The 15,998-nt window shown below is 33.8% G+C and overlaps 1 protein-coding gene across 1 annotated transcript; it reads right to left on the reverse strand.

Annotated features, from left to right (window-relative positions):
• Nucleotides 1–117: 117 nt before the first annotated feature.
• On the reverse strand, nt 118–6,390 carry LOC131156586 (uncharacterized). The gene is made up of 3 exons (XM_058110396.1): nt 5,700–6,390; nt 5,394–5,579; nt 118–568 (listed from the first exon to the last, which is right to left on the reverse strand). The coding sequence occupies exons 1-3, from the start codon at nt 6,195–6,197 to the stop codon at nt 281–283; spliced, it is 972 nt and encodes a 323-aa protein (XP_057966379.1). The 5' UTR covers nt 6,198–6,390; the 3' UTR covers nt 118–280.
• Between the last annotated feature and the right edge of the window lie 9,608 nt (nt 6,391–15,998).

Below are 15,998 nucleotides of genomic sequence, written 5' to 3' on the forward strand. Positions count from 1 at the left end.
AGATCACGTGAATGTATGATTTTTCACTTAAAAGTGTATAACGCAATCACCTTTTACGAGATAGAATAGGCCCTACAATATTCAACGACTTCTTGACAAGTTAAAAACACACAAATATGCAATAAATAAATAAATAAGTTCTTCTTTGCACAAAAAAGATAATAATGTTTTCCAAGTGTACACAAACAAATTAGCATTACAAGTACAAAGGTCTCCCCGTGGGCAAATTATTTTTTTTTTTACGTATTTACCATTTGGGCCGGGCAAATGCATATGGGCTTCAATCATAAAAACAGGAATGCGTCAAATTGTTGGGCTTGCCGAGGCCATTTCCTCTCAAAGTGATTGGGCATCTAATCCTCTTATAGAATTTGGGCTCCACCAGTCGGCCCAACACGTAGGCCCTGGACCTTATCACAAAGGTCAGATTGAGCGGCACCACCATCCGCTCAATACGGTCCTGGACGGTGCCGAGCACCGAGATGCCGCCGTAGAGCGGCACCTGACTCCCCACCACCATCGCCACCACCGTCCGCTGGCTCTTCCTCGACTGGTAGAACTTCTTCACCTATACACATAATTTTATTAAAAACAACCTGAGGCACTCAAATGGTATTAACATAGAGGGTAAAACAGTAATTGCACACGACAAAATAAAAATTAGTCCAACATGACAATAAGGCAACATTTATTACAAAATTGATTTACTATAACAATAAGTACAGCAATTTTATTTAGTTACATTATTTATTTTAAATATTTTGAATTAAATATAGTGAATAAAATCAAACAATAGCTTAGAGATTCCCTCATCCTCTCACCCTAAACCCTACCCTCACTTTTTATTTTTTTTCATTTTAATAATATTAGGGTGCCAAAAAGAGTTCGCAGGCTGGACAGGTCGTAAACAGTCCGAGTCGTAAATGGGTCGAGTCGTAAACGAGTCGGTGTTAAACGGGTCATAACCATTTAAATCCTAACCCATCCGTTTAGTAAATGTACAGATTACGAAATACCCATTTTAAAAAAATAATTTATTTTGAAAATTTTAATTTTTTTTCATATAAAATGAAATTTTTTTTTTTTTTTACACGGGTGTGTCTGGTCCTCTACGATAGAATGGTAGATGAGATCTATCGTCTACGTATCTGGACCGTGAGGGAGCTTGATTCGACCGTGAGGGAATGAATCGAATGACCACCGACCACCGTCGGAGCGTGTGAGGGTGAGCGAGATGGCGTTGTTGGCGATTTCAACTTGGCGGCATGCAGCAAGCGTGCTAGGCAGAATGGGCAAGGGCGCAAGAGCGCAACAGTGGAGCTGTGGAATGGAGACTGTGGACTATGGTCTGTGGAGCTGGCGACGACCGCCTGTGGAGGAGACGAGGACGACGAGTGGATAGCAGCAACAACCAGCATGAGGCAATCGTGGCCCGCAAAAATTAGAATTAGGATTTAGGGTTTTATCTCAGTAGGGTAGGGTTATCTGGTTAAAGGGTTATTGGATTTATATATAGGAATAGGAGCCAACTAAACGGAGTGCACAGGTCCAAACGCCAGTAGGCTATTGGGCTTTTGCAAGCAGAATTGGACCATGAGTTCAGTGCGCCCCCACTGACTTTCTCAAAAAAGGACAGCTCAAATCACAGCCTTGTCGTATTCCGCTCGAAAAATTCAGATTTTTAACCCAAAAAAATATTATTTTAAAAACATATTTAAATATAATTCACTTTGAACTCTAATTTTTGTAATGATGTATTTGAAAATTTTGCGGGTTAATTAATTGTTCTTTCTAAACTAAATCTGGAAAAATTATGATCAGTTTTGCATGTCCACAAAGACACGAAATGACCATATATGAATTTTAAAAAGCAAATCTCACATAATGATTTTCGAGTTTTAACACCTTAAAGTAGAAAATCTTATGGAACTATCTGAGGTCTAAAAGACAAATCATGCTGGATAAATTTTTTTCTATAATTTAATTTATAGTTTATAAAAACATAAAAATAGAAAATAAATTCAAAAAAAAATTCCTCCAAAAAAATTCACGCACTCGAAAAACATACCAAGAAAATTTTGATGTAATTAATTTCTTAAAATTTATCAATTTTATTTTTTGACCTTTTTCAGCATACATAATTCACAAAACAAAAAATTTAAAACAATCCAAAAAAATTATGAGTACTATGAAAGATTTTTTTTCCTAATTTTTTTTCTTAAATATACAAATATGCTATAATTCAACAAAAAATTTACCAAATGCAATAAAGTAAAATTAACTTACGATCAAGTGATTTCAAAAGGCAAAATCAAATTATTATGATTCGTTTTACTTGTAAAACAGGAGTGCATTCACGCAAAAGCAAGCAAAACGAAATATGAATTAACATAACTCAATTTTAAACTAAAATCAAGTTTTGACAAGTCTATCTCATTTTACAACCCACCACCAAGTACAATTTTTTTCGAGAACCGTCAGATACGCATTCGAGTAAATATTTACCTTGAAGTGGTTGCATGCTCTCACATGCAAGGGCGATGGCCAATAGGCGTACACACTTGCAAGCATGCGGAGGCACACCACACTACTCAATTCATTATGGAGATTAAAAATACCAAGACGATAGAGGACAGGGGAGTGATGTTTAGTACGAGTCTAGATAAGAAGTTTGCACGAGGGAATATGAAATAAAATTTGAATACTGAGTTAAAGTATGAAGGTGGGATGAATAATCGAACTATCCGATGCAAGTGTGGAGCACATGACAACATGAGAGAAGATGGTGGCATGCGTCATTTGCAAGGTTTGGGAGTACACTCGCTACATTAGTAGGCATTAAAGATGGCTAATACTATGCTACCATTATATGTGTACAATAGACTCAAAAGACCTAGCTTAGGTTTGATTAAAAACCTGGTGGCTCATCTTGCAAATTTTAAAAATGTTTCGATAACGCCCAATGGATCATCCCATGTGGGCTCATTCATCCCATAATTTGCCATTGGAGGAAGTAGAAGAGAACCAACACACTCAAACCCAAAGCTAAGCTTGGTTTTTTGCATACAAACCAAGCACAACATCTATCGTATAGAGAACTTGCTCCACCACGTGTTCTTGTGTTCGTTTCATAAATTCAAACATGTTAGACATGAATTCATGTGCCTTTTTATTTGTCATCGACACTATAAGCACACAGACAAGTGGTGGAACAAGTTCTCACCTTACAAATGATGCATGTCATTATCCTATCCCCATTGTGGTCACCTGCTCTGCACTGACATCTAATAGTCCAAATGCCTATCCTTCAACTTAATGCCCAAACTTTACTCCTCCACACCAACTAGCTCTTTCGCAGTTTCCACCCCTTTAGCTCGCTTCTTGTTGCATACATTGGAATAGTAATGAACTCATTGGATCGTCGTGACTCTAATGCAAGAGGTGTCCCTCTTGCATGCATGCATGCACCCAACTTACCACATCATATAAAATTTTCACACATAAATACGGTGGTGATAAGATGCAAATGAAACAAACTCGCCAAAGCTCGATTTTTTTTAGTGTAAGACCAAGCAACCATAAGTCAATTTCATAGTGAAACCAAGTTATGATAATTCAATTTCATTTTCCAAGCATGCACACCTGATTTTGCAGCTAAAACAAATTATGTTCAATTTTACATTTTTTATTAATCACAAGTTGATTTTACTTCAGCACTTTTGATAAATTTTCACTGCACTGTAGTACATTGTATGTTTTAAGAATACGACATAATATTTCAGGAAAACACTAAAAATTTCATAAATTTTTGATTTTTTTTTTTTTTTTGGATTATTCTAATAATCTTTTGAATTATGCATGATAAAGAAAACCTAAAAAAATAAAATTCAATAACTTTCAGAAATTAACATTATTACAACTTTTCTCGTATTTTTCTACAACTTTTAAAAATTGCCAGAGTTTATTTTCTATTTTAATGAATTTTCATATTAAATAAAAAATTCAGAAGAAATCAAGGACTTAAAATTCAAGAGGTCATCACGAGATATTTGCCTCTTAAAACTCATGCGAGGGTTATGCGAGAGCTATGCGAGAGCTTCCGTCTCACATTCTTCTCTTGGTCATGCAAAACTTATGGAATCATTCGGACCGAGATTTTGAGACACATCATTTTACGAAATAAAGGCCCCCAAAGCACTATGTTTAAATATTTTTTATTAGAATAATATAATTTTAGGGAACTTGAGTTAGCAACTAAGTTTAAAGTTAAAGTTGAATTATATTTATGGAAAACATTGTGAAGAGAATCAATAAGCTCCTCTTCATTTTGTTCCAACTCACAAAATCAAATGACACAATGCAGTTTGAGTGCCTCTCTCATGCTCTCAGCCTTTCACCCCAAACCCCACTGTCACTTTCTTTTTCATTATAATAACATTTTGGTAACTGCCTGAAAGTGTGAGTTTAAACTAAATCCTTAATAGGATTGCCAAATGCCAAGAAAGCACAGGCTAAACTCCAAAGGCAATTAGACAAACAACTGCTTCCATGCATTGGGAATGCAGCCCCCGACGGAAGAAGAGTGAAGAGGTCCAAACCCCAGGAGGCTATTGGCCATAATATGGGCCATGAGTTCAGTGGGCCCCCACTGACTTTCTCACAAAAAGACAGCACAAAGCCACAGACTACAGCCTTCTCGAATTTCGCTCCCAAAACCCCAAACCCCAGGCCCAAGCCCAAGACCAAGCCCATCCTTAGCATTTACTACTACTCTCAATGAATGCATTTTCGAGCAGAGGACCCCTGCGAATGGAGTTGCAGTGGGAATCAATGACTTTTTCCTCAGTCTTTTCCTCGCTGCCAAAACGCTCATGAGTAGTTTCTCGAGAAAAAAGTTTTCTCGAGGTAAAAGAAAACACATTCTAAATAAAGACTTTCTATATATAAAAGTCGTGGTCCTCCCAGAAAAGCAGTGAAATGAATGTTCGCACCTCGTGTTTTGATTTTTTGATCCCTCTCCAACAATCCAGCATATAATTTGTGATTTAAATTTTAAACCAAAATTTAAAATTAAAAAAAAAAAAACCAAAATAAAGCAATAATAAATGCAGGATTAATGACTGAGATTTTAGGAATTTTAATTTCACATTGATACTAGATGATTTGAACTCATAAATTGAGAATATTGTATGTTTTTAATAATGTACAAAATCAATCTAAAACAAAATAAATTGAATTTTAAAAATGACAATAACAGTGAAAGATTCAAACTCAGATTTCAATTTTTTTTCCCGAAGTGGGTTGTCAGAAAATTAATGGAGGCATGGTTTCAGATTCAGAGATGCTGATGAATGATGATTGATGATTGATGATTGATGATGATGATGACTTACCTGACCAGAAGCAACCTTGAGCTGGTAATAGAAAAGCTCAAGAGGAGTGGAGGTGACATGAACTCCGAAAAACGTCGCCGGATTTCGGTACCAAATCCTCACCGTCGAATTCAGAGTCAGCATATCCGTCGCCACTCCAGTATCGTCCGTCCCCGCCTGTATATTCAACTTCTCGAACACTATGTTCTGCACACACAGATGTGTACAATTTTTAAAATAAAAAAGAGTTTAATTTATTTTTTAAAAAAAAATTGAAAGCCATTAAGCAAATCATTAGAACAGACTTGACCAGAGAAACTCGCTAACCTTGACGACGACCTTGGGCTCGTACGGCGTGCTAGCGGCCCAGAGAATCAACGAGAACGCCGTGAAGAGGACGACGAAGGAGAGAACGAAGCAGACGACGTAGAATCTGGCGGAGTGACCGGAGCTCAGATCATCGTCGTCGTCGTCGTCCGCGTCTTCGCCCTCGGTGCCGCGTGGGAGCTTTTTCCAGGGGGCGGAGATACGATGGTTCTTGAGGGAGGCAGAAAATCGGGAGGTGGAGGACTCGCGGGAGTGGTGGACGGGGGAGCTGCGGTAGAGGTTGAACTGGCCGGTGGCGGTGCCGCCGCTGTAGTTGTACTGGTGGGCGGGGGACCCGACGGGGCTCCACCCGTACGACATCTTCTCGACGTCGTGCTGCGACGGGCTCTGCACGTAGTATAGCGGCCGCCGGGGGGACCGCGGCGGCGAGGACGCCGCGTCTAGACTCGTCACTTCCGAGTCTGACTTCGCGTGCATTGTCGTTCCCGGCAACGGCATGCCCGATCGGCGGTGGCTTGTATTTTGATATCGGTTTTGGAAACGGGAATCTTCGCCGGAGAAGGAGAGAGAGTGGCGTTCGGGGTTTTGAATCCCGATAACGCGGTTTAAGTATTAACGTTGGGATGTGATGGTTGCTACTTGCTAAAATGTTCCATGTGCGTACTGTTCACGCCTTTTTCTTGCCCTCGTTGTGTCTCTATGATGACGAATTTAAATAAATAAATTATGCAAATGGGATATTTATTTACTATTTAAATGTGTTATTTTAGGAAATGTATTTTGGAAAAAAAAAGTTAATTTTGTTAATAAGCTAATAATTACTTTAAACGTGCAAGTTATTTATTTTCATTTTATATTAGATATCATTTTCTTGTGCAAGTTATTATATGCACATAAAAGAAACCTACAAAAGATTTTTTAGCCTCCAAAAACTCAATATTATATTTTTTTGAAAAATTTTAATCAAAAATAAAAATTTTCAACTCATAAAATTTCTATAAAAATTAATAAATTTAAATTTAATATAATAAACATGATTTTATTAAAAGTAACATTAAATCAATTATCGATTATTTGATTTTCTCGGAACCTATCAGTATATAAATGAAATATAATTTTTTATAATCAATTTAGCAAATTCATTATCTACATATTCTTGTATAAATTTCTAAAATATCAATTAACATCATATTTGTTAAATCTTTTTTGAATCCCTCCAAAAATTCAATGCTAATAAATGACAATTTCCAATTAAGAAATAAAAATTTGAACCACTAATAAAATATTTTCTATAAAACTAGATAAATAATAATTGAATTGAATATAAAGAACACAATTTTATTTATAGTAACATTAAATTATGTGCCCATTACTTCATTATTTATTCTCAGTCAATCCACAATCTTATTAATAGTAAAGTAACATTAAATCATGCTTTTATTGTTTGATTTTCTCAAAGCCTATCTACAAGCACAATAAAAGTTATGATGTATTATACATGCATCAAATTCATCCTCACCAAATTCCCGAAATATATTTTTCTATAATTTGCAAAAATTAATTATAATTTTTGAATAACTTATTATAGTAATGAAAACTATAATTCACGAAAAAAAAAAGTTTTAAAATAATCAAATGGTAATTAACATCATATAAATTAAAACTAATTATAAAAATATAATTATTTATGCTGTTAATTTTCTGTTTCTATTATCATTTTTCAATTGTTTGCCATAAAATTGAGAGTTGAAAACAAGATTTTATGGTTTTCAATTGTTTGGCAACTTGTTTTCAAAAATTTTCATATCCAGAAATACTTTTTTTGGATTAAATTATTTATTTTTTTATAGATTTAAATTAAAATAAAAAGTAAATAATCATGTGAATTTAAATATAATTAAAATAAAAAATGCATAAATTTCAAAAAATAGCTATAAAGTCAATGACAAAATACTTTTAATATCTTTTAATCATCATGTCCAATAAAATTTTTATTATAAAGTAAAATAGGAAAGTAGAACAATTAAGTAAAATAATTATAATAAATTTTATTTTTATTATAATAATTTTTAAAAATGTATTATTTATAACTTTATTATTTTAATCATATTTTTATAATATTATTTAATTTAAAGATAAAAATGAGTATTTTTTAAATTTAATTTGTAATTCATATAAGCTTTACAAATATTAACCAAACAAGTTATTGGTTTCTATTATTTAGTTTGTATTTCTGATTTTTAGTTTACATTTCTCAAATTTTTAACAGTGATACAAAATAACCCTTAAAATAATCCCAAAAGTCTAACTAATTAATTAATGCAATTATCTAAATTTAATTTTAAGTTTAAAAGCCAAATGCAACAATAATCTAAAAATAACATTCATAATTTGAAAATAATTTCTTTATGTTAAAAACCAATGATATCTTTTACATTACACGAATTTTGACTAATTATATTTATTTATTTAATTAGTTAATCATTGCAAAATGGCATAACATAGGGTTAGTCTACCTTTGGGTCAACATTAAGGGAACAAATAAACAATTTAATGATTGAACCTATTGGGCCTATGGACTGCCTTTCAACCTTTAATCAATTTTACGTTTCCTAAAATGGAATCAAAATATTCGGGTGAAATTATTTCATTCTAATAGTTGAAAAGTTTAAACTTATTAATTAAAATTATGATAAATTTATGTTCTGGGATAGATTCATTTTTTTTTTTATCCATTCAAAAAACTTGTATTTTTAGAAATGCATCCCGATGCATCACCATTATTTATTTAATGGGCCCCACTAAATAGATAGTAATGTAATAAACGACAAGTAGGGTTGGTTAAATTGATTTGATTACTTTTTTTTATCCATTTTAACATGTTTAAAAGGATTTATATAACTGATCCCACTTAGTGGAACTAAGACTTGGTTTTGTTGTTGTTATTGTAGTTGTATGCTAACATATTTAAGTGTTTTTTTTTTTTTTTTTTTTGTATAGTATTATAAATATAAAATAAATATAAAAAAACCAAAAAAAAAAAACAAGTGAATTTTCTTTTCTTTTTTTTTTTTTGTCAATTGAAAGTCCAACTAGACCTAAGCTGAACAATGAGAGATGGTCCGCCTCCCAACCCATATCCCCTTCAACCCTCCTTAGGGTTTGGACCTAAGCTCCTTCAATATGAAAGTTTCAAATTTTAACTATCAAGATGTTGCTAGGTAGAAATAAAACAAGTGAAATTTATGTTAAATAACAATCCATACATGTATCACCTCATTCCAACACGTGAAACTAAACATATATATAGAAGTCTTCTAATAATTCAATCAATCCCATTAAACATTATAATTCAACTCAATGGGTCCTACAAATGCGTAACATAACGGTAATTGACTTGTACAAATTATTAAATTTATAAGCTAAAAACTCTAAACCTTCAAAAATTTCTTGGTCTTGTTATAACCACCAATCAAAACAAATAGTCAAATGACTCAAACAATAAGAGAGAGAGAGAGAGAGAGAGACTCTGATGTCGAGAAGAGTGGTGGAGCTTTGTGGTGGGGGTAGGGACTGAGAAGAGAAGGAGGAAGGGGCGGAGGCGGAGTGAGACTGGAGAGAGCGGGGGGAGAAGTGGGGATTTCTTTCTTCTCTTGTTTTTTGTTTCCTTTCTGGTCTTTCCTCTTCTTTTTTCCTCCGAGACGACTGGAGAGTGCGACGGAAGGAAAGGAGAAGGGTGAGAATTGAAGGCGTAAGGGGATATCCGAGATGAGAGAGAGAGGGAAGAGAAAAGGAACAAAAGGTTACTGAGGCAAACAAACAATCTAACAATCATATTCAACACGCCAAAATTTATAGTTATTTAGTCTTACACAGTATTTATTAATTTTCAAAACTCTCTACTTTCTTAATATCAATAATATGGTTTTTGACACTCGAACTCTTAATACAGTATGACTTGATTTCAATGACAAACAATATGAGGGAACTTGAACCTAATTAATACAAGTAGCAAATAAGTAAAGAGATCAATTCTCATAAAAATAATAATTAATGATGGGGACAATAAAAGATGATCATAAATACTAGATTTTGTAATAATAATAATAATAATAATGCTAATTAACTGTGAGAATGACTGTTCAAATGGTTAAATGTAATAAATATATTTAATAAATAAATTTCTTTCATTTTAATGTAAAGAAGGTAGAAAATTCTTGAAGGCAAAAAAAAAATTATGTGAAATGGATTGATAAGCAAAATAGATGTACTAAACAATAATCACAAATTTGAATTGGAAGCTATTTAGGTTTCACATTAAAGAAAATAATGGACTCAATAAAATGGGAAATCCTAATATAATGAGGAAACAATAACAAATGTTTTTTTTTTTACATAATCTATCAAAAAATAATGAGATAATAAGTTTATTAAAAATTTTCGTTGATCATGATGTCCATGTGTATAACTCATTATCGATGTCAGATTCTATCTATGAGTGTTGACGAAGAGGGATTGATGGTCCCCAAAACGAGAAAGAAAAAGCGTTTTGGTGAACAGTGACAAAAATATTTAAAAATAGACTCTGAACCTTTTGTTACCATTTTAAACTGTTCTAAATCACTTGATGCAATCAAAATTGATAGAAAAAAAAAAATACTAGAAAAGAAAAAGCTTTGGAACAAACAAAACAGGCAAAAGGTTTAACTTCGACTCTTCGAGTTGCCTTTCCTTTAAAATCAAAATTTCAACTTGTCAAACTTTTTCTTAGTACTTTGAACCACTTCGAGTCACACGGTGCAATCAGATTTGACAAAAAGTGAACAAAAAATGTCTAAAATGATAGAGATTTTATCTCAATTTGCGCACATAAGATCAAAATCACTATCAAATCCCCCTTAAAGTTATGGACCATCCCAAAGCCCCCACCGGAATGATATTCAAAAAAATGGACATAAAACCCAGTGTTGGAAAAAAAAATGTAAAAAAAAATAAAAAGGTTAAAAAAAAGAAAAAGAAAAGGAAAGGGAAAAGAGAAAGAAGAAGCAAAAAAAGTTTGCATTAGCTCCATTTTGGGGCAATTGGGTTCAAAAAAATGTCATTGACACTCATGCTAATCAATCAATAACTAGAGAGTGGTTTTAAAAAAATAAAATAAATGTATAAATACAAACCATGGAAGAAAAAACACTACATTAAATTCAAACAACATCTTCCTTATTTCATGGATAATAATATATATAATCATAGTTTGGTCATCAAGTTATATGAATGGTAATTTTGTTTTTTTTTTTTTAAATATTGTAAACTAGATTAGCATGTTTAATTTGAATATAGATTAATTGTACGCATTTAATGATTAATTTGATAAATACTAAAGTTATTTTCATTCCTTAATATTAGATATTGTTTGGACGATATAAATGAGTGACCTCTTTTTTTTTTTTCGCGAATAATATAATCATAGGTCATCTTCAATGCTTATAGTGTTTTACCTTTTTCTTTGAAATATTTTTTAAGGACATTTTTGGGTATAGTAGCTGATGAAGGTTTTATTTTACCTACTATCCTAAGCATTTCTCTCAAAATGAACTCAACTGCAAAATTATGAAGCATTAGTCATGATTTACACCTACCCTGAAATAAAATGATTTCATAATATTTGTAAATTAACAATATCAAGTATTTTCTTAACATTAAGTAGCAAAAACTCATCCACTATTTGTAGAAGAATAATAACAACTCTTTTCTTAATTACTATTGACCTTTGCAAATCATTCATAATTTCGGCAAAGAAAACCGATGTCTAACCCATCGACTTAAAATGATACACACATAGGTATTGTAACGACCTGCTTATTAAATTAATTTTTTTTCCACTGTAATAATTATCATAATGCTGGATACAGCCCATAACATTATGCCTAAGCAGCGAGAAAGGGCATAATCTATAAATTAAAAACTTTAAACCATCCATACAGAATACAGAGTTCTGAAATGTTTGCAATATATAACAACATAACTATATTCCCCCAAAAAAAAATTGCCTCAACTAGCTAGTGGCGTAATTAAACCACAAAAAAATGCCCCAAAAATGATGACTCACTCTCTTCAGGGCAACACTAACTGAAGTCCTTCTATTTGCGGAAGGCCTTGATCTTGGTAACCTTTAACTGGATCACCTTGAAAAATAATATCACACACTGGGGAGAGATGAAAGCCCACACGGCATCAAAGTAGAGATAAAATATGCTATTATTATTACTAGTGTGTGGCAAATGATCTACTACATATTCATGGAAAATCTGTTTCATATAAAAACATGAATAACTTTGTTTTACAACAAAGTACAGTACAATAATAAAACACACGACCCCTTTTCCTATTCTGCTTAACATATGTATTATGTATTATAATTCAAAATACTTCTAGTGTAAATAAGTAAGATCCCCTGTTTCTGGGTAAAATCAATTACGTAAAAAAGTAATAATTTAGTAACTAAAACTGTCCCTGTGGCTTTATCTGGGTCATGAACCATGCCCCTCATTTGACGGAGGTTGTGTTTGTGCCCGTAAATAAAAGCTGGGATGATTTACTTGACTGGCCAATCAAGAATAAATCTACTAAAACTTCACAGTCGAAAACCTGCCAACCTCAACCCATATCTGGATGGGGGGAGAGGCCTAAACCTCTCGAAAGGGCCCTAAGGTGGGTGAATTTACCACTATATTGAATTAGGTGATTGCAACTCAAATAAAAAGTAACATAGGAACTCATAAAGTAAACCATTTAGTTATCTTGTAGCCCCCAACGGGCCTCTTACCCGTGGCTTGTTAAGCTGCAAGTCCAACAGGTCTGATATATATAAATATATTCTAAAACATAAACTTACTGATTTTACTATGATTTCTGGAAAGTAAAATAACGTTAAAAATTATAATAACCATGATACTGACCCATAACATACTAAATCTGGAGTAATCATAACAGGAGGGCTTGCATATTCGTATACTATATAGAATTCGTTTATAATCATGGTACTAAAATTTGGTTAAAACTAGCAGGTGGGGTGGGGTAAACTGGAAATCAACATAATCATAGTACGTAAATCCGGTTAAAGTAATTTTATTTTAAAATCATGGGTACTGATATTGTCATAACAAAATCATGTTTGAAAAATTGCATTCGTTAAAACTATCCCCGTTACTACCATACATAATCACAAAAGCCACCACACACAACCCACCCAACACCATACTAAAAATCCATAATTTTTGGAAATTAAATATGCTTGTATAATATTTAGAAAAATTCCTAGCATAAGCATATTTCCCTTACCTTAAATTCTGAAAAAGCCCTACGGTACTTTAGCTGTACCCAACAGGGCTCATACAAATAACCTTGAAACAAACATATGTCAGGAAAATTTTTAAACATCAGGCATTTTCTTCCTTGTATCAATTCTATTATAAACTACTAGGGAAGTCAAAAAATTGAAATAAAAAAAAATATATATCTATGTTATATATAATAAAAGTCCTTTTACCCTAAAATTGGGCCTCCAGTTTCTCGGGGCGTTGATTTCCAACTCTGAATCCCCCCGACGATCCGCTCCGGTAGATGCGGTGGAGAAGAAGAACTTCAAGCCAAGGAGCGGTCTCGTGGTAGCTTCGGATGGTCGAAATCGGCGATTAGGGGGGGCAGAAAATGATGTAGAGAGAAAGAAGAAGGGAGGAGAAAAAAGTAGGAAGGAGAGGAGAGAGAGAGGGACAGGAGGTGGAGAGATGGGGAGACGACGGCGAGAGAGAGACGAGAAGACGACAGGGGGAGAGCCGAGGGATTGGAGAACGGCGAGGAGAAATGAGAGAAGAATTAATCCCGGTTTTCCGCTTCTTTTTATTATACCAGACTCGGTCGACGGAGCTCTTCACAAATTCATCGACGAGACCCCCTGTTGTTCGTCGACGAAATTTTCAGGCGGTGTGCGTGCCTCGGAAAAACCCCTTTTTTCTCAATTATTTTCTCGTTGACGAAAAACTTGTGTTCGTCAGCGAAGCTGGGCCAATTTTCCTAGATTTATGGATTATTAATATTTATCTCCAAAAAGTTAATGCATCGACGAAAGTCTACAGCTTCTTTCTTCTGTTTTGGTTGGGTTCTATTTTCTCTCCCTCTTTATATATTTAAAATGTTGTTAATTATTCGGGGGGCATACAGTATGAATATTGAATTTCAAATTAGCACTCTAAGGTTGTTACTTACGGATGCTAATGGTTGATTGTCTAGTGGAGTAATAACGGCCCACTCACGTGATAAAAAATCTCCTTACATTAAATGTGAAAAGAAACTAAACGGGTAGCAAGTCTTTTAGAATTCACTACTCCAACACACTGTCACACAAGATCAAGACCTAATGTTTCCTAATTTGTAAATAAAAATCTCGGTCACCATTTTGGAAAATTTAAAAAACAAAAAAAAAATAGAGAAGGAAAAATCCAAAATTGAGGAGGAGAAAATGCAATGCAATGAAAAAATCTGTGGTTTTTTTTTTATTAGTTTTTTTTTTTTATTAGAGTTCTAAGTAGTTATGTCGAAACTTACATTATAGTAAGGTGTGATTTTTAAAAAATGATATACATTAATTTTATTGTTAAAAAATTAAAAAGAAGTAATACGAGTTTCACAACTCCCACTGATTACCGTCCCGTAATAAGCCAAACAGTTGAGAGCTATAGTAAAATTAAAAGGCATTACACCTATTTACATAAGAATCAAAAATGCAGGGGGAAAGGAAAAAGTACAACACATGGTTGCTATAAAGGCAAAAGTTAGGACCAAATTTCCAAAGATACATAATCTATTATGAGGGTTGTTGTCGTTAATCATATATGTCAAAACTTTGAGCTACGTTTCACAGGTAATACACACGTTCGAGAGAAAACACATGTTTTCGGTGGGATTATTATATTAATTAAATTAAGATGCCAAATTTAGTAATTTAGTAAATAAATTACCATTTGGGAAACTAAAAGTTAATCCTCTCTTCTTCTTCTTTTTTTAACTTTACATTTAACCTGTTGAATCCATGCACACGTCCCTTTAAATGAATAATATTTTACTATTCAACTCAAAAGTCCTCACTTGGAATGGGCCTTTGCAGCCTTCTTTAGTTACAACACCCAAAAAAAAAATATATAAATATATATAATTCAAGATGGATTCACAAAGCGTACCTCTAAAAGTTTGTTTGATTTGACCTAACTCTATTAGAATTCAATTTGGAAACTCAAAATTATTAGTTGGGAGCCTTACCATAATATTTACAAAAACTAATCCAAATGAAAATGACATATACAACTCCTAAAAGAAGGTGATGTGTTCAAATTCATATTTCTATTCATGAGTCAAAATCAACACATCAAGTTTTACATCAAACTTGATAACCCTGGGCAAACTTGACACGGACTTTAAGCAAATTACATTTCAATTTATCATTGTCCCCCAAAAAACGATCAAGGCCAAGTAAAAAATGACCAAAAAAATAAAAAAAGCTTTTAAAACCATTGGGTTTCTTCAAATTCAACTTTCTAATTGGGAGGTTTGAAATCACAATTGGTTGGATCAGACATTTTTTGCTTAAAATTTTTGAGTTCGATCGGAAAGTTGGAATATTTTAGCTCATCCATTCATTCCTAATTTAGTCCAAAACTATTCAAATTCAAAATTAAAAAAAAAAAATCAAAAGATTGTTTAACATTCAATTGCCCAAATTCTCAGCCATCTCAAACAATTCTACACAACAAAGCCAACAGGATAGGCCCAACAAATTTCATGGGGCACAAATCCACACGGGGGCCTCCACATCTCCGCTCCAACCCGGCTCGGCCAGCCTCGAAACTCCTTGATCAAATCAGGATCTACATTCTCCTCCGGCTCCCAACCGTGGGCGTCCTCCAATTGTCCGTCCCATCTCACAAGATACTCCCTCTTCCCGCAGGTCCACGTCCCTACGGGCCACCACCTTCACTCCGACACCGAGTATAAGTCCACCCAAGCCTCGTAGTTCCCTCACCAGATCCCTCCGCGATGGACCACACCCTTTCACCCAACTCGGTAACTTCCACCGTCCATCCATTTGATCAAGTACTTCCGTTCTGATCCCCTTTCCCTCTCCTCTCCAGGGATCTCCTGCACTCCGAGTAACACTCGGAACACCAGCCTCCTCCAAAACCATTATCACATTCTCCAACCCGAACCTCCCTCAGGCGAAAAAAACTTTTTGGGCACCGGATTTCCTTC

This window comes from Malania oleifera, chromosome 5 (assembly GCF_029873635.1).
Source record: "Malania oleifera isolate guangnan ecotype guangnan chromosome 5, ASM2987363v1, whole genome shotgun sequence".
Classification (NCBI taxonomy): domain Eukaryota; kingdom Viridiplantae; phylum Streptophyta; class Magnoliopsida; order Santalales; family Ximeniaceae; genus Malania; species Malania oleifera.